The 24271-nt window shown below is 34.1% G+C and overlaps 1 protein-coding gene across 4 annotated transcripts in view; it reads right to left on the bottom strand.

Moving 5' to 3' along the window:
• Window positions 1-24271, bottom strand: part of LOC149806193 (caspase-3-like) — a 45774-nt gene that overhangs the window by 12313 nt on the left and 9190 nt on the right. For all 4 annotated transcript variants that reach the window (XM_089951108.1, XM_089951106.1, XM_089951109.1 and 1 more), the window contains exons 2-4: window positions 22062-22313; window positions 20834-21042; window positions 12874-13039 (exon numbers count right to left, since the gene is read on the bottom strand). In XM_089951108.1, coding sequence (XP_089807234.1) covers window positions 12874-13039; window positions 20834-21042; window positions 22062-22266 — 580 coding nt within the window. In that variant the 5' untranslated portion in view covers window positions 22267-22313. The remainder of the gene's footprint in view (window positions 1-12873; window positions 13040-20833; window positions 21043-22061; window positions 22314-24271) is intronic.

Raw genomic sequence — 24271 nt, 5'->3', positions numbered from 1 at the left:
AAAATCAATTCTTTTGTCAATTTATATCCAACTTAACTTTTTATCAGGGGTTCTAAATGTTAAAGGTACATCAAAATATTTAGAAGTATATCTGCTGTTTTTTAAGGATTGTGGTAAAGGGGGTACGACTTACCCAGGGGATTTTGTGCATGTAAATTGTTTTCTTCTAAGATAGCATTGCTCACCAAAAATTAAGAAATACCTCTCTCCTTATGTCAGAAGTAGTAAAGGTAAAGGGAACTGTGAGAGCACCCATACATTTTCCTAAGGTCTCTCCTGACAATTTCCAGTATAATTAGAGAGAAGTAGACAATGATCATTTTCAACATGAGAACTGAACTACGTTATCAACTCCGCTCAAGAAACAAATTTAGTATGCATAACCTTGTTATCAGAAAATACTCCGAGGAATCCATGAGATGATGTATGGGTGAGACCTACTTTGATCCATACTACCATTTTGATTTGCCTATATTCACACAAAATTATGGTAGCTGATGACAGATGGTTGTGATTATATAATAAATTTACACAAAATTATGGTAGCTGATGACAGATGATGGTTATATAACACTATTCAACAAAATAATGTTTAACTGAAGTGACAATATATCATAAATAATAACTTGATTGCTATCTTAAATATTTTTTGAGATCATACCAGATGAAACAGAAGTCACCAGAATGGTGTTCAATTATGCCAACAATAGTAGATGGCTCTGATTTGACCATGGTCCTTGGGATCTGCACAACTGTATAACCACTAATGTGGTTATGTGAGAAAGCTTGCCTGTAGCTTCTTGTGGATCGGTGGTTCTTTACAGGATTTTCCTGGGTACTTCCTCCACCATTTATACTGGCCGCCATGTATAGCCTATCTTGTGCTGAAAATGGCGTTAAACCCAACAACAACAACAACAATTGCATAGCCTGAAGATGTGGCCAGACATAAGGTTGGTAAGCAGCAAGATTATGAGACCATATGTTTGTCTTTGGGAAACGTTATTTGAGCCCATAATTAGAAAGTAGATTTATATCACAAAGTGGTGATAAAGCTAATGGCAATGATATCTGCACCAGAAATATCAAAGATTTCAGATACAGACCAGATGGCTATATCACGGATGCAATAAAAGTTTTCTTCTAGAATTCAAGTGTCCCTTTGTCAGAGATGTCATCAAGCCACCTGATTATTATTTTCCACAAGTATTATCAGACCTAGAAGTTTCATTATATGGTCTGCTTGTAGACACAATTGTTCAAAAATGCTCTTTGAGTCAACCTGGATTTGACCCCGAATACAACAAAAAAATTCATGATGAAGGTAAAATACTAATTATTACACATGTAGAACAATTCTATTGGTGACGTCCTAGTATGAAGAGTATACATTTATGCAGTTAAGTCGAACTAAGCGAGAATAAAACAGAAAACTAATTTTCCCATTTGAAAATTGCAGAAAGGGAGATGTTTAATAGATTTTATACAAAAACATCATCTATATGCAATTACAATTGCTAGCAAGAGTGATTCTAACAAATACAGGTATCTCTATACATGTGACAAATACAGGTATCTCTATACATGTGACAAATACAGGTATCTCTATACATGTGACAAATACAAGTATCTCTATACATGTGACAAATACAGGTATCTCTATACATGTGACAAATACAGGTATCTCTATACATGTGACAAATACAGGTATCTCTATACGTGTGACAAAGGTAATAACTGACACAATATCCATCTGATTATCAGATGCAGTGGATTGAAAATATTCTTTAGAATTTGGTAGAAATGGAATGAAAATAATTTTCTTTCAGAATATAATTTTTTTCTTCAAAAGTTTGAATTTCGTTCATGGATTTAAAGAATTTAAGGGTTATTTCTTGACTTAAACTAAATAAAATATAATTTTGCCAGATGCACTACTGAATTTTATAAATTTCTGAACTTTACAATCCATTAATAAGCAAACGAAAAAGCATATCACTAGTACGAGATGCATTATATCTGGTATTTCTTTCATATCAGTATAATTAATGCATTCTTTGATGTATGACCAAAATATACTTTTAAAATAACTTCCTTTACAACTCAAGTTGTTTTAAGATGTAATTTTTAATACAACTTTTAATGTTTGCTAGTTTCAGAACAACTGGTCTACTTAACCTAGGCATTTAGTTCTGTAATATTTCAAAGTGTCTACATCTGAAAACTTTTAATATCATCAAGTACAGCAGTATTATCACAGTCATTAGTTTGGGCCTTCTTGTCAGAACACAGTAGTGGACAATTTTTTTGGTTACATAAGGTACACAACATGGGTTGAGAAAGGCTAGTGTCATTACAGGACTTATGGTATTATAATGCTATGGAAGAATGGGAACCAGTCTAGAAATGGGTGAAGAAAACATGGAGCATATTTGGGTCTGGATAGTCAGGATTTGTTGATAATGAAACGAAAATTTTAATGAAAAGAATCTTTGAGAGTTTATCCTAATTGTAACTGGAAAAACAGAGATAATGTTTTATTGATGACATTTCAGTCCTTTTACAGATGTGAGTTTAGAAAAATCTTTATTGAAATAGCACCTTACTCTTCTTTGCTGAATTGAAAACATTTCAATCACAAGAAGATCCTGAAAATGCCATCGTTCATATGCTTTCTTTACAGAGAAGCTGTCATCCAAGATATATCTATACTGATAAATATAGTTTTGATCATGAGCTTTCACAAATTTAAAGTTATTTAAGGTGTTTGCATATGTTTACTGTGGGAGTTAGTCCTACAAAGCCAAGTGAGCTATTTGATCTTTACTGCCAAGCGAAGCTGAAATGAACAACAGTATGAACACTGAGATGCAAATTTGCAACACTGGATGGGAGCACTTGTGTCCCATACATATGTATGCAAGTGACATTGGTTGTCATGTACTCTTTCAAGTAGAATAAAATAGATTTCTCAGCAACAGTCTTAACAGAATACTATTGTGACCAGGTAATCTACAAAGTAATTATTCTTAATAAAATTCTTTTGGTGGACAATCTTTGGACTGATCTGTATTTTATTTAAATGTATTTAGAGCTGTACTTTTCAGTGTTATAAACTGTGAAGACCAGAAAAGGCAAACATTATATGTTGCACTTACTTAATTACACAGAAGGATACCTTTACATGTGACCCTTACTAAATTACACAGAAGGATACCTTTATACGTGGCCCTTACTGAATTACACAGAAGGATACCTTTATATGTGGCCCTTACTGAATTACACAAAAGGATACCTTTATATGTGGCCCTTACTGAATTACACAGAAGGATATCTTTACATGTGGCCCTTGCTGAATTACACAGAAGAATGACTTTTTATGTGGCCTTTACTGAATTACACCAAAGGATAACTTTACATGTGGCCCTTTCTGAATTACACAGAAGGATGACTTTTTATGTGGCCCTTACTGAATTACACAGAAGGATACCTTTACATGTGGCCCTTACTGAATTACACAGCAGGATACCTTTATATGTGGCCCTTACTGAATTACACAGAAGGATGACTTTATACATGGCCCTTACTGAATTACACAGAAGGATGACTTTATATGTAGCCCTTACTGAATTCCACCCAAGGATAACTTTACATGTGGCCCTTACTGAATTACACCAAAGGATAACTTTACATGTGGCCCTTACTGAATTACACAAAAAGATGCCTTTACAAGTGGCCCTTACTGAATTACACCAAAGGATGACTTTACATGTGGCCCTTACTGAATTACACCAAAGGATAACTTTACATGTGGCCCTTACTGAATTACACAGAAGGATACCTTTATGTGGCTCTTACTGAATTACACAGAAGGATAACTTTACATGTGGCCCTTACTGAATTACACAGAAGGACACCTTTATGTGGCCCTTACTGAATTACACAGAAGGACAACTTTACATGTGGCCCTTACTGAATTACACAGAAGGATAATTTATATGTGACCTTACTTAATTGCAGGTAGTTATTTTTCATATATAATAACAATAATATGAATTCTGTATGTATATCAAATTTAAAATAAAACATGTTATGAAACATAATTTTCTAAGAGCTCCTGCACTTCCAGGGTAAAGAGCTGCTGAAAGAACATTGTGATCATACACATTATAACTTCTGTATTTTAATAAGTGGTAAAAAACTTCCAATGCCTTTTTCACAACCTTCATCATGTGGCTTCTTTGACTGATGTTTTTTCTGCTTCTGGTTGTGGCTGTGAAATTTCTGCTACATGATCAGGCTCAGGCACAGACTGCAGTGGCGCCTCCTCCTCATCAGAATCTTGCTCTCCATCTTCATTATCAGATGAATTCATTACCTGTAGTAGTGTTTCTACATCAACATAGATCTAACAGAATTCTCTGTCAAATCTTGTCACGGTGTACAAGACCAAAGCTAATTTGGAGCAGGGCTTAAGATCAGTTAAAATATGTATTGGTTCATTGCTAGATGGATAGCTGTGTAATGGTAAATATAGGCATAAAAATGGATATACTCATCGAGTTACTGATACCACGGGGAATAATATATGTGACGTGAATAATTGAGTTTCCTTGATAGAGGTGTCAGATGTGGGATCAACAATGAACTTAAATGACTATTTTTGGTAAACTAAAGGGAAATTAAAAAGTAAAAAGAACAGACAAGACAGTATTGATTTGTGCTTTGACAAAATGAACATGAATCATTCAGACATAACATGTTCAAGCTTTTATTGAGAAATGAACGATAACTTCAAAAGCTGGCATATTTACAAAAACAGATGGAATGGTGTTAAAAAACTGGAGATGCTTCAAGCACTCTTAAGAGACCAGTTGGCAGACTAGGTTGAATATATTGATGAAGAAAAATTGTCATATGATACACTTATAAGGATACTGACAGAAAAATTTGTCCCATAGGCTCTACAGAAAATGTGTTTCACTGAATTATTTCAAAGGAATCAATTGGATGGTGAAAGTGTGAATAATTCCAGAAATACAATACATCATCTAGCCTGCCTGGTACATGGGGGTGGGGGGTGGGGGCAAAATGAAAATGACAAACTGTTAAAGGAGCATTTCATTCAGGACTGAGGGCTAACAAGATTTGTTATCCAAACTCCTTTAAACATGCATTCAGACTATCAAAACAGGAGGAATGTAATGACAATCATAATGGAACAAAGTCAGTACAAACCCTGAATCTTGATTCTATTTGTGAAAATAATATTAACTGAAAGAATCAAGTTTCTGGCAAGCGAAGTTGCGTTTCTGAGAACTAGGCCTCCGCCGTTTCATGGTCAAGGAAGGGGCTACACAATAAGTGCATGTGTGATTTGGATTTTTAATGTAGCTTTAACAATTTTTCAGTGATATCGCTATGATGTCTGCAGTGTGGCAGTTTATAGTGATGCTTAGCACTGGGGCATCATGCCGCAGACATGTAGCATGATGTCCCACCCAATCACATTATTCTGTCACCAGACCAACCAGTCCTAACACTAACCTCTTAACGCTGAGCACCAAGTGAGGCAGCTGTTAGTACCATTTTTAAAAGTCTTTGGTATGACTTGGCCAGGGATCAAACCCACGACCTCCTGTATCCAAGGCAGATGCTCTAACCTCTAGACCACCAGAGCGGTTACACAATAAGCTATAAAGACGGGGTTGTTGGAACAACAGAGGTATACCAATACGCAACTTTTGCCAATGGGTAGGACACATTGATAGACAGTGCCTTAAAATGTATAACCAGGTATAACATTTAAACTAAACCAGGCCCCATTCTGTGAGAGCAAAGGGGCCCCAAAAACAGGAAAATCCTGCAAGAACATCATTTGGAACCATGGCCGATGCCAGTGATTATTACAGCCATTAACCAGACAAAATAATTACTTCTGTAATGGTAATGGCCAGTGACAACAAGGGACTATTTATTCCAGGGCCACTGTTCTGAAAAAAAACCCAATTTATATCTTGACATGGGTGTTCAAGTGTCATTAGTGAATGACAGAAGTTTGACAGCTGTGATCAAGCAAACCATTAAGCCCCAAATGAGAAATGTGGTTTCATCAACAGGGCAATCTCTATATATAATCTGTGTAGTGCCATGCAATATCTGTGTTGGTAATGATGAGTCCATTAAGGAAATGTATTTTTTAAAAATCCAGTATCATGCAATAATTGGAGCAGATATTTTGAGGCAAATGAACTTTGTGCTAGATATACCAGACAAATGAATCTGCTGTAGCACCTGTTACATTAAATTAACATCAAGTGAGGATGAAACAAAACCTCTGAAATCCTGGCATCTGAACTTAATAAAAATAGTTGAAATACTATCTGTTCAGAAATGCTACTCAAGGGGAAAAGTGAAAGGGAGGAATGTGGGAAGTAAGGGATTGATTGCGCCAGAAAAGTTAGGACTGATTAAGCTAAAACAAGATTGTACAGATAGATACAGCATAATGCCAGCCAGTGTTCTAAGGTCAGTGAAAATCTGACTCTAAAACGATTAAACTGAAGTCTGAAATGAGCATGACAGCATGTTAATTTAAGGAACCAGCAAAATATGTGAGAAGGAATCAGAGCAGCAACAATGGATGAAAACGTTCAGAATAAAACTGCTGAACTTCATGACCAGAACCTCAATAAGGACTGGAACAAATATTCAGCAGAACAAGAAATCAAAATATGCCAACTTGTTTACTCATACAGTAATATTTTTGCAAACTCTGATGAGGATCCAAGAAGAACAGACACGGTAGAACATAGGATACACACGGGAAATAGTCCACTAATTCAACACAGGCCATAAAAGCTTTCTTTCTCTCTAAAAGTTATAAATCAGGTGCAAGATGTATTAAATAGGGAAGTAATATGACCTTCATCAGTCCTTGAGCAAATCCTGTCATACTAGTCAAGAAACCAGATTGAAAATATCATTTTGTGATTGACTATCTCTGTTTGAATTCCATGTGCAAGAAGGATGTCTATTTCCTCCAAAAAATAGAAGAAATGCAAGAAGCTTTCAGCAATTATCAATATTTTGCTTATTTAGTTTGCTGTCTGGATACCATCAGGTACCAATTATAGAACAGGATAAAAAAAAAACTGCATATGTTTGCTCAGAAAGTTTATACAAGTTTATACAAGTTTAATACAAGTTTATACAAGTTTATACAAGTTTAATACAAGTTTATACAAGTTTATACAAGTTTAATACAAGTTTATACAAGTTTATACAAGTTTAATACAAGTTTATACAAGTTTATACAAGTTTAATACAATGGGATTTTGACTGTGCTATACTCATGAGGACCTTCCAATGACCTATGACCTACTAACATGAATTCTATTCAAATTTGTTCTGGTATACATTGAAGATATCATCATCTTTTCCTCCACCACTGATAATAATAATAATAATAATAATAATAATAATAATAATAATAATGATAATAATAATAATAATAATAATAATAATAATAATAATAATAATAATAAAAATAAAGCCTTTATTTTGAGAAGGTAGCTCAATTAGTTACAGAACTAATCTAACTTGAGGCCTTCTATCTGTTATGTACAATATATACAGTATATACAACATGATGTGAAGAGTCTGGCTTGACACTAAATATTTAAGTGATTTTAAAGTCAAAGTATCAAGCATGGAACATATGCACAGACATCTGTAAACACATAAACATATATAAAATATAAAATATCATCCTGCATTGAAAAATTCAACTGTGAAAATGATGCTAAATTGCAGAAAAGCAGGCAGTATTTATTGTCCTAGTACTGTTCAACTGTCTAAAGATTTCATCCATTTGAGACTTTGATTATGAAAAGGAGAAATGCTAGGGGCCTGCCTTATGTCACTGGGAATGTTGTTCCATACCAATGGACCAGTACATTGAAAACTTTTTTTTAAAAAAACAATTCTTTCTTTGGCCTTGGTATAATGTAATTTTTACTTCTTATGGACATTAAATTTGGAGTGCCATCAGCATCAAAAGATATTGTTTAGATAGACAGGAATGTCTTTTCTGGATACTTTATACGTCAATTTGGCCTTTCTAAGAAATATTCTTTCATTCATTGTTAAAACCTTTATATTATTCATTACATCCTGGAAATTGTCTATACATTGATCTAGAATTAAATGGCAAGCCCTCTTTTAGAATCTTAAAAGTGTTGTTATGTTTGAATTAGAGGTATTAACCCAAAGTACATTATAATATTCCAGATATGGCTGAATATAGCTTTTATACAAGATGACTCTATACTGAAGAGAAATGTATGTTTTGTTTTTCTTCAGTAGCCAAAGATAAGACTTAACCTTTTTTTGAAACATGTTTAATGTGAATCAACCAAGTAAAATTGTTATCTACGAATACAACAAGAATTTTTATCCTGAGAGGTCATATCAAGGCTCACATTGTCAAACAGAACCTGGAGTTGTCACTATCTAGCTTGCTCATTTTTGTTGCGTTGTAACTAGTATGCCTTTGGTTTCTTCTGTATTTATAATCATACTGTTTTCCTTGCTCCATACTTGAAGTCTGTTGAGAACATCTTGCAAGTTATTTTCAAGTAACATTTTGGTTTTACCCATCTCAGACAGTGTAGTATCATCTGCATAGAGGTCAGTGGAAGAAAGTGAAGTTGCAATCTTAAGAGGTAAGTCATTGATAAATAGAATGAATAACAGAGGTCCAAGGATAGAGCCCTGTGGTACTCAACAATTAATATTTTTATCTTGAGAAAGTTGACCATTTAAAGATACTTTTTGCACTCTATCGGTTAAGTAAGAAGTAAACCAGTTTAGGGAGTTTTCACTGTATTGATATATTTTTTTGTTTTTTAATCAAAATTTCATGGTCTACAAGATCAAAAGATTCACACAAATCAACCATAATAGTGCCTACCATTTCTCCTTGATCTAATGCTTTCAGCCATTTATCAATCAAAGATACAAGTGCAGTTTCACAGGAGTGATTCTGGCAAAAGCCAGACTGATTATCATGAATAAGATCATAAGTGTTTAAATGGTTGAGAAAAGAATCATGTACATGTTTTTCTAGTAATTTGGAGAGACAAGGAAGGATAGAGATGGGTCTGTAGTTATTTACATCATCTTTTGTTCCTACTTTATGCAGTGGTATAACCTTGGCAGTTTTCCATGTTTGTGGAAATTTAATAGACCTAATACTTTCATTGCAAATGAAAGCTATACTCTCTGCAATTGCAGGTGCAGCAACCTTTAGTAGCCTTGGTCCAATCATATCAAGTCCTGTAGCTTTACAATCATCCATTTTGTTAATATATTTCAACACAAATTCTGGACTCATCTGAGGAATTTCAAACTTATATTGTTTGGTAGTTTTTTTAGCACAAAAATGTTTGAATTCAAGATGATCAGATGAAGTTCTGGATTCTTCAAGTTTTTCAGCAATTTGAACGAAAAAGTCATTAAAATATTTGAGATGTCAGCTGGACTATCGGTATAAATGTCCTCATGACTGCATCTACTTTTAAAAGAATGTGCTACAATTGTTTCATGCATACTACCATCAGTGGATTAAATCTGAGTTGTCTCCCTTGAAATACTGCAACGCTGCCAACCTACATTCCTTTATGAATAGTTTTTTTACTTCATAGACACAGACTTGACTATGACTTAACCATGACATGCTATGAACCAACTAATGTAACTTAATTTATCATAAATGCAGTAAATCATATTATTAGAAATAATACTAATGATCAGGCACAGTGTTCATATAAAGCAGGCATATCTATTTTATTATGTGCTGGAATTTTTCATGTCACCATGGCAATTTGAAATGTCATGTTCAGTTACTATTTTCAGACTAAAACACGCTCAGCAGCTAACTTCATGAGAAAACATCTCCATAACAATCCATATGCTCATACTCAATGTGTCTTTGGTTACCTATTCCTTCCCAGTGTTGTCATCTTTAAGTCTTTATTTGATTTTTATGGGCATCATTTGGTCCATATGTGACAACAATCATTATTGGTTAGCTGCTCTGCAAGAGCATTCAATTCAACTGAGCACTTTTGAGTTTTATTCTTAGGCAAAACTCTGCCCAATGACAATGCACCAACTTAAGCAATGGCAAAATGCTCAATTCTGACTGTTCTCTTAGAACTATACACACATGTGGGGGGGGGGGACTTTTTGTTGTCAATCTGTCAAAACAGTAACATCATTTTATTGTGTTTGTCTGTGTTATGAGTCTAAGGTTTGAACTATTGACAGAAAAGAGAGAAAACCAACAAGTTTTGTAGAAATTCAACAAATAATTTACTTTCCCAGAATACAAATGGAAAATTTAAAAAGAATTTATAGTAATGTGAAATGAAATGAATCCTAAATAAAGTTCTAACACAAATCCAAATATATGAAGCTCGAACTGAATTCCGGTGGTGTTCCAAATAAGTTTCCAATACTGAATGTGTTGATGTGCCTGTAGTCTCAAATATGTACTGATGTGACAATGGCCTGGAATGTGGTGATGTGCTAAGTCTCGATGTATTACAATAATATAATCAAAAACATCCTTGGCTGAATTCACTATAATTCCAAATCAAAGTTTTTTTCCAAGAATATTACTGAGCACTTTGTAATTCTATTCAGTAATAATCTGAACAAATAAATCCACCAAATTTAAAAACTGAACACAACTGTACAATAAAACTGATTTGGCTTTGAATGTTAAGGTAAGAATCAGTCATTTTTCAAGTAAACAACTTGATATAAAAAGCTAAGACACAATAACAGAGCCAGGATGCAGATCAGTCTCCTCTCTAAAACATTCAAAATCATCAACAAGTTAAGAAATTTCCAAGCGAAAATGTCCTACATTCAGAGAGAAGTAAACATGTTTACTTCCACTGATAATGATCTGAATATTTAATCTATAATCACAGACAAATGTACTATGTTTACAAAATAAATAGGTATACCATTAACTTGATTTTGGAGAAAGGTCAGTTACAAAATACAAATTTACATAACACCTAGTCATTAAGAAAAGCCAACAAACAATACAAATTAAATAAACAGTCTGTCTGGTGGTAAACAGCCAGGGTTAAAAGAAAGATTGAACACAGATGACAGAAGCAACCTTGCAAAAGTCCCAACAATGGTAATTTTACAACCCCCCACCTGCAAGAAATTTGGATGGTGGCAAAGTCGGCACATGTTTGGGTTGACTAGCTAGATTCTGACCATAATATAATAGTAATATTAGGTAATGTAAGGACCAAATTGAAAGGAAAGTTACAGGCAACCTGTAAAAACAGTAATTTGTATTCTCTTTATTACCTGACTTGTTAATTGTAGTTTCAGCATTGTTCAGCAATCCAACCAGGTTGTTGAACAACCAGGTTAGGTTGAGGATATACCCAAGGTACATAGGAAATCTGAATATATATACAATATATGAAGATTCTGCCTTGAAATTTCTGTTCCTAATAATGAGTATTTTTCATACAACTATATTTGTATTATGTCAGTAAGAAGGAACAATGAAATACTGCCTAGTCTGAAGTATTCTTCATTTCTGCACAGCCTTTAAACATGGACTTCATTATTTAATAAAATCTTCTTCACGTTGAACGTAAACTAACTTTGTCATAGTTATTCTTTTGGTTACTCGACAAGAATCCAAACAACAGTACAACCCTTTGTGATGCTATCTTGGCTCTTCATCTTTGAAACCCCAAAACCATACAATTCAAGCCCTTGTGATGCTATCTTGGCTCTTCAGCTTTGAAACCCCAAAACCATACAGTTCAAGCCCTTGTGATGCTATCCTAGCACTTCAGCTTTGAAACCCCAAAACCATACATTTATGTACTCATCAAAACATTATTTATGAATTCTGAAGAGCCTTGCCAACATTACAAAATGAAACTGACATAAAAGATTGGCAGATATAAACTTTGTTACTAAATTTACTATCACCATAAAGTTTCCAGCTATTTGTAGCAATATAAACTATATTTGGTAACAAAGAATGGACATTATGTCATTAGCATAGAGGGACTGAAATCTCAACAGAACCTAAAAAAGTAAATCTCTCCAAACCCAAAATTTGTAAGCTATTTTGAAATGATCAAAATGATGTGCATAACCTTAAGTTACTGATCATTATGTCTGTGAACCCCAGCAATTGCACTGAGATCTATATTCCACTCATTATGTCTGTGATCCCCAGCAACTGCACTGAGATCTATATTCCACTCATTATGTCTGTGATCCCCAGCAATTGCAATGAGATCTATATTCCACTCATTATGTCTGTGATTCCCCAGCAACTGCACTGAGATCTATATTCCACTCATTATGTCTGTGATCCCCAGCAATTGCACTGAGATCTATATTCCACAAAGTGTGGCTAAATCCCCAGCAATTGCACTGAGATCTATATTCCACAAATTCAAAATAAAATTCTAACAAATTGTTGATAATGTTATCACTTCTGCCACTCTCTCAACTGCCAAAAAGTGTGGCTAAATGACCAGTAAAACTTTGCCTATTTTATCCAGGATACACAATGGAGTGTGATTTTGTCTGCTTTTACTTCCTAATAAATGAAGTTCTAAATTTCACCATAGGAAGTACAAGTTAGGCTTTGGATTACAAAAATAAATAGTTCACTTTCTATTAAAAATGTGCTCCTATCCTACACAGTGTTCCTGATTTCACCTCTGTAAGAAATTCATAGCAAGAGAATTGTACCAAATATTATTGAGGATTTGAAATCAAGAACTAAGGCATACTCCTTACCCTTACCTTCATCCTTGTATGCTTCGGTAGATTCTTGTGTTGGAAATTCATCAAAGTGGACACCTTGTCCAGCAGACACCTGACTCTGACCAGTGTCAGACTTGGACTCAGATACTATTATGAATTCATGTCCCAAATCTGCTTTAGCGTAACCTTCTGATGACCTACAGGCCTGAATAATTCACAAAGTTTTCAATAAACATATAATGCTTACTTGGTGTGTCTCTAATTCTACTTTATTTTTCAAAACTGAAATTTCATTTGAGATTAGTTTTATTCTGAAAAGTACTCAATGACTTCAGTATGAGCAAAAAATATTAACTGAAGGAATGTCTAGTAAAAAATATCAATGACAGTTTGAAATTACATGAAAATCAGTTAACAAAGGTACACTTAAGGGACCACACCATTTTGTCAAAAAGTCCTACATATTTTCAATACTAATGAGATAACTGATAACTATCAACCACCTTCTTTGAAAAAACTAAAAATAAGTCAAACCTTTTACCAATTATGCACGTCAATCATGTGACACTGCCAACCCATGACTGCATTTTAAGACATAGATTCAAAACTGGTCGGCAATATATGAATGACATCACTGTTGTGAAAATGATATCATTGACCAACCAAAAGAGACATAGAGATTTGACTAGCTATCCGCCTACAATACTGGTTTGACAGTGAAGGCCAGTATTGATATTTGTTATGGATATGTATCCATTATGTACGTGTGAATTTTGGAAGTAAACTTATGATAAAGGTTTATAAATGTATCCTTAGTCATAAGGTATTCTTTAAGTGGAGACGATGTCTTCAAAAGCAAATTTTATGGTAAAAGTAACTAGTACCATTTTACTTTTATTTCTGATACTCATTTGCATAGTCTATTTTGAAACTTACAATTTTAGGGGGAAATTCTGAACTCCATTTGAGAACAGGGGAATTCTAAGTATATGAGAGATTTTATGAAGAAATAAATATTGTGCTTGAAAATTTTTTTTCAAATTTTAAGCATGCTTTTTTTTATAGAAATTAGCATGAATCCCTCAATCCTGGGTCTTAGAATAAACCCTGCATTGCAGGCAATACCATCCATCATGCAAGAGTAAAAGATCTATGAAAATTATTTTCATTAAACATTAAACACTTGGTGATCAAAACTGAAATTCTTTCTCAATTTCTCAATTTTAATGTTTATGAAAGCAATAACTGAGACAATAAAGCCTGGCCAGATACATAAGAAAGCAGTAATTGAGACAATAAAGCCTGGCCAGATATGTAAGAAAGCAGTAACTGAGGCAATAAAGCCTGGCTAGATATGTAAGAAAGCAGTAACTGAGACAATAAAGCCTGGCTAGATATGTAAGAAAGAAGTAACTGATACAATAAAGCCTGGCCAGATACATAAGAAAGCAGTAATTGAGACAATAAAGCCTGGCCAGATATGTAAGAAAGCAGTAAGTGAGACGATAAAGCCTGGCCAGATATGTAAGAAAGCAGTAACTGAGACTGTAGCCTGGCCAGATAAGTAAGAAAGAAGTAACTGAAATGATAAAGCTAGGCCAGATATGGAAGAAAGCTGTAACTGAGATAATAAAGCCTGGACAGATATGTAAGAAAGATGGAGCCTTAGGGATCAGATGTGTGATTTGACCCAACAAAAAGTTGGTGAACAATATTTTGTAGCTGGAAATGGAACTGTGTCAAAGTTTACACAATTTGCTTAAGACATCTCATTGCACATGAAATCACTGAAGACAATCTTCATGAAAAGAAAAGTGTACTTGTATTGTGTAAATTTGTACTGTATTGGGCAGATGTATACCTGTATTGGGGAGAAGTATACCTGTATTGGGCAAAAGTGTACTTGTATTGGGCAAAAGTGTACCTGTCTTGTGCAAAAGTATACTTTATTGGTCAACAGTTTGCCTGCATTGGGCAAAAGTGTACTTTATTGGGCAACAGTGTGCCTCTATTGCGCATATGTGTACCTGTATTGTGCAATAGTGTACCTGTGTTATTAAAGTATACCTGTACTGGGAAACGTTTCTTTTATGTAATGTATTGCTTGATATTATATGTCTCAGTGGATTTTAATTATTAACTTTCAGCCAGGTTATAATCATAAAACAAAGTTCAACAGGATCCCAAAGGCATAGGACACTGTGTTCCACCACCATCCAAATCTTGGGGAAGCTCAACATTTAAAGGGACAAATGAAAAGAGTAGTATATACACTGTAGTACACTAGTAGTCCAAGAAAATAAGACAATTGTATTTGCTTTAATTTACAGTTTTTCCACCTTAACTTTGCCATCTGCCCTGTACTATTATATTCCTTGGACACCTACATTACTGCAATAAATGTTTTGTTGTGTGCTCAAGTAACTCATAAAAATAAGAACATATTTGAATATGACCTGAAATAAGTTACAACATGAAGTTTTCCATTTTGGATCCTGCTCCCATTTAATATTAGTGTTCACTCATTATCTACCTGCATTTACTGTACTAAACACCCGTTTTCTGAATTTATTTTCTTTTCATATTAATAAATAATTCATTAAAATGGCAAATTATACATTGGCATACATTTTGTATTTATTCATTAATTCAACTTCAAAATAGTTTAAATCTTCCTTACCACAGGTGTGACTTTCACCATGGATGGCCATCCAGGATTTGACATTGCAATGTGACCTACTTCCACAAAACGTGCCTAATACATTAATTTAAAATGGATATTCACTTACAACCTACAGTTTGTATCACCTTTATTAACTTAGGTCATTACTATCAACAGCACAGACTTGGATGTACATCCACTAAAGAAAAGTTGTAGGCATATTTTTTGTTCCATATTAAAAGCATGCCCAGGTGGGTGCACTGCATGGGTGAAGAGTTGCAAGACATGCGATGAAAAATTGTTTCATTGCACTCCATTGGTGACACTGTTTAACTGTAACCTATGAATAAAATCCATAGGAATAAATATTCTTTGACTCATTTTCAAAACATGTAAGAGTACAGTCTAAGTGAAAATTGCCTATTATGAAGACAAAACCATTTCCTTTCAGACTCTGACCTGAACTTTGACCTCAAACCAATATGTTTTTCTTTGGCTCATGAACAAGCCATTTCAGAGAAAACATTTAGTGATTTCAAGGTTGGAAACTCATACACACACATTTTCTACAATGATTCTCAACATGTTATTAAACATGACAATTTTTCTTTCTTAAATTATAAATGATTGTTTTATCTGGAGGATTTGTATACTGCTTAGTTTGTACTACATTATGATTTATGAACACCAATCAATTGTCCAAGAATGTGCAACTCTGAAATCTGCTATGTTATATTTAAGAATTTAACTACTTATAGTTTACAAGCTGTTTACACTTGATGGACATTTTTCTGCTTGTAAGTCTTGATCTTTGATAGGAAGTTTTAAACTGACCTCATAAATTAGTGCCCGACTTTCAGAAAAATATTAAAATCTGCATCAAGGCACTCAAATGTTTTGAAATTATGCTATTCACAGGAAGATGGTTCTTAAATGGACTATTTGTATTGATATCCTATGGGACTCAAATATTGAAATCCTGTGGGATTCTTTGTGTTGAAATCCTATTGGACTCTTAGTATTGAAATCCTATAGGATTCTTTGTATTTAAATCCTATGGGCTTTTTTGTATCAAAATCGTAGAGGATTCTTTGCATTGGAATCCTATGGAATTCATTGTATTGAAATCCTATAGGATTCTTTGTATTGAAATCCTATGGGACTCTTTGTATTGAAATCCTATGGGACTCTTTGTATTGGAATCCTATGAGACTCTTTGTATTGAAATCCTATGGGATTCTTTGTATTGAAATCCTATGGGATTCATTGTATTGAAACCCTATGGGACTCTTTGTATTGAAATCATATGAATTCATTGCACTGAAATCCAATAAAAATGTCAGCACATACTCCACAACAATGAGCATGATTATGTATATCACTTGAAAATTTAAGTGGAAACGTGTTCCATTGGCCAAAAGACAGGCGTAAAGCACACCTGTGAACCCCAAGTGAGGTATAAGGGTAATCTAAGATGAAAAAAATTGTAATCTGAGCATAAAAATTTTAATTTTGATATTACATGCCATAATTATAATAAACTATATGAAAAATGTACATTTATTTTTGCTACTAACCTGATTCTGAAGCTGGTTTAAAAATCTTGCAACAAATGGGCAAAATCCACATGGGATTAATACTAGAATACAAACACAAATCATATTTACAAATTATATAAAATACAACACTGACCTTTACTAGTTAACATGCCTAACTTTCACTGAGTGATCATAAAGTCAACACCACAAAGTCTGCTACAAGCATGACAATTTGCAAAGAGAATGACAATGAAAAAGCTACCTGAGTGCAATATTACATCACTCTCGTATTACTTTTTAACATTTGTAAAGTATTATTGATTTCTTCTTTATCTAATTTGACATGTTCTAAAGTTTAAAAAGATGTTTTCACTACCATTTTTCAGTCATTTAACATCCATGGGTGATACAAACACTTATCTATACATTCCAGTGCATATAAAATCATAAGAATTTAAAATAATACAAAATAAGTTTGTTTTGTGTTAGATTTTTTACCAAACAAATATTCTCAAGTGTAACTTAGCATTCATCATGTTTACATTATCAGTCTGTAAAGACCTAATGCATTATGTTTGAGTCATTTGGCTTAGTGACACTTTAGGGCTTTTTAAACTATGACTAGACTTGATAATTCAAAATCTGGAAAACCCTAATATTTTAGTCTGAACTTGAGATTTATGCCAAGGAATCACAAAGGGCTTGACTTCTGGATGATAACGTTTGAAGGGTCTGGACTTGAATCTTGATTGCCACAAAGAGCCTGACATACTGATTGTATTGTCACAAGGAGCCTGACATACTGATTGTATTGTCACAAGGAGCCTGACATACTGATTGTATTGCCATAAGAGGCCTGACATACTGAAGTTATTGCCACAAGAGCCTGACATACTGAATTTATTGCCACAAAAAGCCCAACATACTAACTGTATTGCCACAAGGAGCCTGACATACTGATTTTATTGCCACAAAGAGCCTGACATACTGAAGTTATTGCCACAAAGAGCCTGACATACTGAATTTATTGCCACAAAGATTTTGACATACTGACTGTACTGTCACAAGGAGCCTGACATACTGATTTTATTGCCATAAAGAGCCTGACATACTGAATTTATTGCCACAAAAAGCCTAACATATTGACTGTATTGCCACAAGGAGCCTGACATACAGATTCTATTGCCACAAAGAGCACGACATACTGAAGTTATTGTCACAAAAAGCCTGACATACTGAATATATTGCCACAAAGAGCCTGACATACTGATTTTATTGCCACAAGGAGCCTGACATACTGAATTTATTGCCACAAGGAACATGACATACTGATTCTATTGCCATAAAGTGCCTGATATACTGAATGTATTGCCACAAAGAGACTGACATACTAATTTTATTGACAGTTCTGACCATTAACTGATTTTAAAAACAGTCAAGTAAATCATTCTCACTAAAAGGAAGGCAATGGTAATCTTGTGATTTTAGTATGTTAACAATGGGTGTACACATGTTGATTTCTGGCTTTTAAAGTATGGACTAGTCCCCTAACTAATTCTCTTAACAATAATGAATCTGCAAGATCGGTTTTCAAACTGAAAGAAAAACCCAGTCAATTCATATATCTGCTAAAAGTAGAACATAATTAGAGTGTCATAAAAGTACAAGGAAATTTACAATGGACAAGAGTGTTATGAAAGTACATGCAGGTCTGTGATGGACAAGAGTGTCAGGAAGGTATATGCATGTCTAAGATAGACAAGAGTGTCAGGAAGGTATATGCATGTCTAAGATAGACAAGGGTGTCAGGAAGGTATATGCATGTCTAAGATAGACAAGAGTGTCAGGAAGGTATATGCATGTCTAAGATAGACAAGAGTGTCAGGACGGTATTTGCATGTCTAAGATAGACGAGAGTGTCAGGAAGGTATATGCATGTCTAAGATAGACAAGGGTGTCAGGAAGGTATATGCATGTCTAAGATAGACAAGAGTATCAGGAAGGCATATGCATGTCTAAGATAGACAAGAGTCTCAGGAAGGTATATGCATGTCTAAGATAGACAAGAGTGTTGAGAAAGTAAAAGCAGTTCTAAGATGGACAGACATATATTTATGCTATTGTAATGCAGCAGCCTTCTTTCTTTGAATATTCTCAAATTTATATGATGACATGTTGAATTAAAGGGATGATAATAAAACAACATAAATTGTTATCACTTTATCTTCTTTTAATCCATATACAGGTTAAAGCATAAGATGTAATTCAGTGAAAAATTGTATAATGATTATGCAACAAGCATAATGGCTGGCAGGTATGCTAAAGGGGAATAATCAACTGATGCCTGCATACTTAAGATGTTTTGCTCCCCTATTTCTTGGGAAAATGAAAAGAGTAAACTAACTTTCTAACCACATGAAACAATTATTTTTTATTTATTTTCTCATTTGGTGGCCCCTGGTGGTCTAAGGTGCTTGCTGTTACCGATCATTGCCATTTGACCTCTGTCCATGTGCGTTTAAGTCTCAGGCTCAGCAAATGTTGGTATGTGAGAAAGCTTGCCAGTAGCTTCCCATGGGTCAGTTGTTCTTACTGGAGTCTTCCAGGTTATTCCTCAACCAGATATAATCACCAGTTATACTGGCTGCCGCATGTGGCTTAACATTCACTGATAACAATCCAAAATGACAAAAAGGACTTACTTGTTATCACCATGTTCTCAAAGTAGTACAGGAACAGTGTGATACAGTCCGTCCATACATGCATGCAAAAAAGTATGGTCAGGACTCCTTAAGCATGTGTAATGACCTTGAACTCCACCAAAACCATTAAAGCCAGAAACATGAAATGTGAGACTTTAATAGTTTTATGGGTGTAGATTGTGCCCAAAACTTTGGGAATTTTTATTTCATCCTTAAGGGCTGGGATCTGGAATTGGTTGGAGTTTGAGGGGAGGGGGTAAGTAAATTTTACATAACTGAGTTATTTGTCTTGCATGTCTGAGAACTGGCATGCATGATTACATGTTATACTGCAATCATTGGGTCTTGTTGCTGGATCCTTCTCTAACACTGTTGACTTGTACCCTGGTTCATAACATTGAAACTACTGAGATACTCACCCTGTCAACCATATTATATTTGGTGGCATGAAAAGACAAATATACACATGGAACTAAAACGCTTAGAGACTAAGCCCCTGGCCATTCCCACAAAACTGTTAAGATCCCCACTCTATATGCACATGTAAACTTAATTGCAACTGACATTTACCCTTGGGTTTATCATGAACCCCTGGGACTTAACTCCTTGGTTGTAACTTGTGAACCATTCAGATTCCCACCTTATACCCATATATACACTTACTAAGGCATGAAAAGACAAATTTATACATGCAACTAACATTGCCCCCCCCAACCCCCACCTAGAGAATTAGCCCTTGGGTCATAACTTGGAAACTATTGAGATCCCTACCCTATATTGTTAATGAGCATGAGAAGACTACTCCACAAAGCACACTGACTCCTTAGGTACTTCTTACCATCAAGAACCTACCCATATGACTCAAATTTGGGGTTGGAAGTCCAAATATAGAATTACAGGGATGTTTTCTTATACACACATACAAAAATACAGGGACGTTTTTTTTACACACATACAGAAATACAGGGATGATTTTTAATCACAGAAAAAGAAACTTAGGGATGTTTTTTATTCACAGATACAGAAATACAAGGATGTTTTTTTATACACACATACAGAAATAAAGGGATATTTTTATACACACATACAATACCAACCTGTATGAAAAAGAGCTTTGGCTTATCAACCAATTCACAACAATTTGCAAACATTCTAGTAACTTCCGATGTATAGATAGACAGCCCATCAGTACCATAGAGCGCATGCTGAATTGTAGTTTCATCATAGTGGGTGTGCTTTAATTCCTCACCATGTGTGCTGATCACACAAACAAAACAGTCGCAATCAGCATGCGACTTTTTTGAAGCTAAGAAAAAGTGAAAAACAAAAGTTAATTTATCTAATTTGAAATTTTTTACATTTGCTTCTTCATAATACTTGAAGCAAGCAATTTTCATGAATCAGCCACAAAAAAATGCTAAAACATTAGCAACTTGAGATGCTGTGAAGGTAATATTATGTTTAACTAAAATGTCTATGATAAAGTACACTTCTGCCAAAATGACTTTCAGTTCAATTTCAGAAATTGAATTTCCACCCCACCCCACAGGTAAATAATGTCTTGCTAGATGCCTTAACTTAATAGTCATCTTTCCCACCATGAGCAATATTCAAAATAGACAGGACATACCTAATAAATGCAACTGCCACATTTCCTGCTTTCTTCAAAGTATGGCAAAATATCTGAATATTGTTTTACACTTCTGTGATGTTTGGACTATTTAAGGATTTTCCCCTTAACCTTCAATGGATTTTTGTTTGTTGCAGTTTCCAGCCATTGTAATACGGTAAAAATACAAGTTTAATCAAGCAGGCATTTTGCATAAATAACATGGGCAGATTATAGCATCTAAATAACCTCCTGTAAACGTAGTCTGGTTCCTTGACCACATTCACTGAATTTAATTTGAAAACCTGGATCACAACCAAAACATTGTGAAGTCAACACCCAGATTTGAACACAATGATCATATTTCCATATTTTTTCCTACTGTTTATCAAGCCTATCATTTGAGTCATTTCAGTAAGCCCTATAGCAAAGTTCTAATGACTGGCAGGCCTACATGTCTTATAAAATATATCAGTTATTTCTCACATTTACCAAATATCTTGTACACCTGGTCATTAAGTTTTCAAGATATCCTATATAACTTATGAGATGTTTATTACAGAAATTATCAGGAATTGGATGAAGACTATGGAGCACCAATTTAAACTTTATATTAAGATATTTTATTTTAAAAAACACAAATATATAATATGAAGCAATATACTGAATAATTTTAAATAAATTCATACAAGTTACCTAAAAGTGAATAGGATTACCTTTTTCCAGTTTTTCCATCATTTTATCCCTACTGAGATCTTTATATGCTTTCACTCGGAAGTCCAATTTTTTAAACAGTGTCTTCATACTGATCAGGTCTTTATCTGCACCACGGCGTTCTGCTAAATGGTTAAATGTTTTATTGACAATGACCACCGCAAGTCCACGTTGCTTATGCTTGAAGTCGTAGATGTGTTCAGCCATTCTTCATTACTGTACTTCTTTTTAGTGTTGTATCAGAATAACAAAACCTGCAATAGAAGAAGTTGCAAACTGGTTACAGTCTGTTTGTAATAGAATAATACAATCTGCATTCAAGTTATAAACTGGTTACTGTCAGTGTTTGTAACAGAATAACACAATCTGCAATAGAAGAAACAATCTGGTTACAGTCTGTTTGTAATAGAATAACACAATCTGCTACAGACGAAGTAATAATTTGGTTACAGTCAGAAATTACCAAAATGACAGCTCATGTGAAAATCTGTGGTTCTCCAAGATATGCCTTGAATGCAGGCCCAGCCCTAGGATGTGCGGGGCCCAAGGCAGCATGCAGGGCCCAAGGCAGCAAAAGCGATAACCAGGGCCCCAAGCAAAAACATTGCACTGCGGAGTTGATCTCCTGAAAGAGCAGGGCCCAAGGCAGTTGCCTTATTCGCCTTGTCCTAGGGCTGGGCCTGTTTGAATGCACAGACAGAAAGCCTTGATGGTCGTATTGGGAATTGGTACAAATTTCATGATCACTCATCAGTTTCTACTGAAAGATTGAAGATCTAATAATAATCCACCATATTTTCTGTATTATATCAAGGATAGTTTCAAAGTATAAATTCTGAATGCTCATGACCAGTCCAGCTTTTTATATGAGAGGTTAACTTTTATGATGAAAATATTACATAACCAGTCTGCTTTTTATATGAGAGATTAACTTGTATGATGAAAATAATACATGACCAGTCCACTTTTTATATGAGAGGTTAACTTGTATGATGAAAATATTACATAACCAGTCTGCTTTTTATATGAGAGATTAACTTGTATGATGAAAATAATACAATAAAAAATAATTTTGATAAATTATTATGGTTAAGAATGTTCATACTACCAAACAATTGTGTCTTTCATGGACAGGTGTCCTTTACATATAAATGAAATTAATAAGCGGAATTAGTCTGTGGGAAGTTTCAAAGAATTAAATTAAGAACGTGGTTAGGATACATGCACAATGAAACTAAAAAAACAGGGTTAGTCTACGGGAAGATGTAATTTTATCTATAAGTGAAGTTAATAACGAAATAATCTTTGAAAAGATATCATTTATATCAAGTGAAATTAATAAAAGGGATTAATCAATCAGATGTCTTATATATGTAAGTGAAACTAAGAGTGTTCAGAGATTAACCTAAGGAAACAAGTCCTTAATCTGTAAGTGAATTTAATAATGGATTAATCAATGGGATAATTTCTTGTATATTTAAGTTAATAACAGGGATTAATTTATAGAAAGATGTCTTTTATATGAAAATGAAATTAACAGTGATTACTATAATAATAATAATAATAATAATAATAACTTTATTCCATATGCAAAGATCATCAATTTCACACAAAATATGACCTATAAAACAACACATTAATAAAACAATTAGCTCAAACTGTAAATTATTAATGAATTATGGCAGCATCTAGCATGCAAAGTGAGACACTTCTGTCAAGAATCTGTTTCTTGATTTTATTTCCAAATGAACACACTCTCTTCCTAAGCAATATGCAATGGCTGTTAACATACATGTAGTTATTCATAAGCATTCCTCATGCATTATTCATAAGCATTTCTCATGCATTATTCATAAGCATTCCTCATGCACTATTGTGCCCATCATAACTCACCGAAACCTGAAATCCAATTTGTAGCGAACATTTAACCCCATCAGTGCAAAACTTGACAAATGTGTCCATAGAAAAGTGCAATGCAAATTCATACAATAGTCTGAAAAGCAATATTTGTACATCTGCACAACATGTTTTAAGTATGTAATAAATATAATGTCTCACCTACATGTGAATGCTTGTCTGTAAAATTAGTGTTCCTAACTTTCAAAAGCTTTAATGCAGAACTTTTTTTGATACTACAATTTGAATCAAATTTTGGAAATCTGTAAAATGACTTGATACCAGTGAGACTTCATAAGTAACAGATAGATCAAAT

Source organism: Sinohyriopsis cumingii, chromosome 2 (genome assembly GCF_028554795.1).
Source record: "Sinohyriopsis cumingii isolate HCF-2022 chromosome 2, ASM2855479v2, whole genome shotgun sequence".
Taxonomy (NCBI): domain Eukaryota; kingdom Metazoa; phylum Mollusca; class Bivalvia; order Unionida; family Unionidae; genus Sinohyriopsis; species Sinohyriopsis cumingii.
Note: the sequence above shows the minus strand (reverse complement) of the source record. Positions and strands in the feature narration are given on the sequence as shown.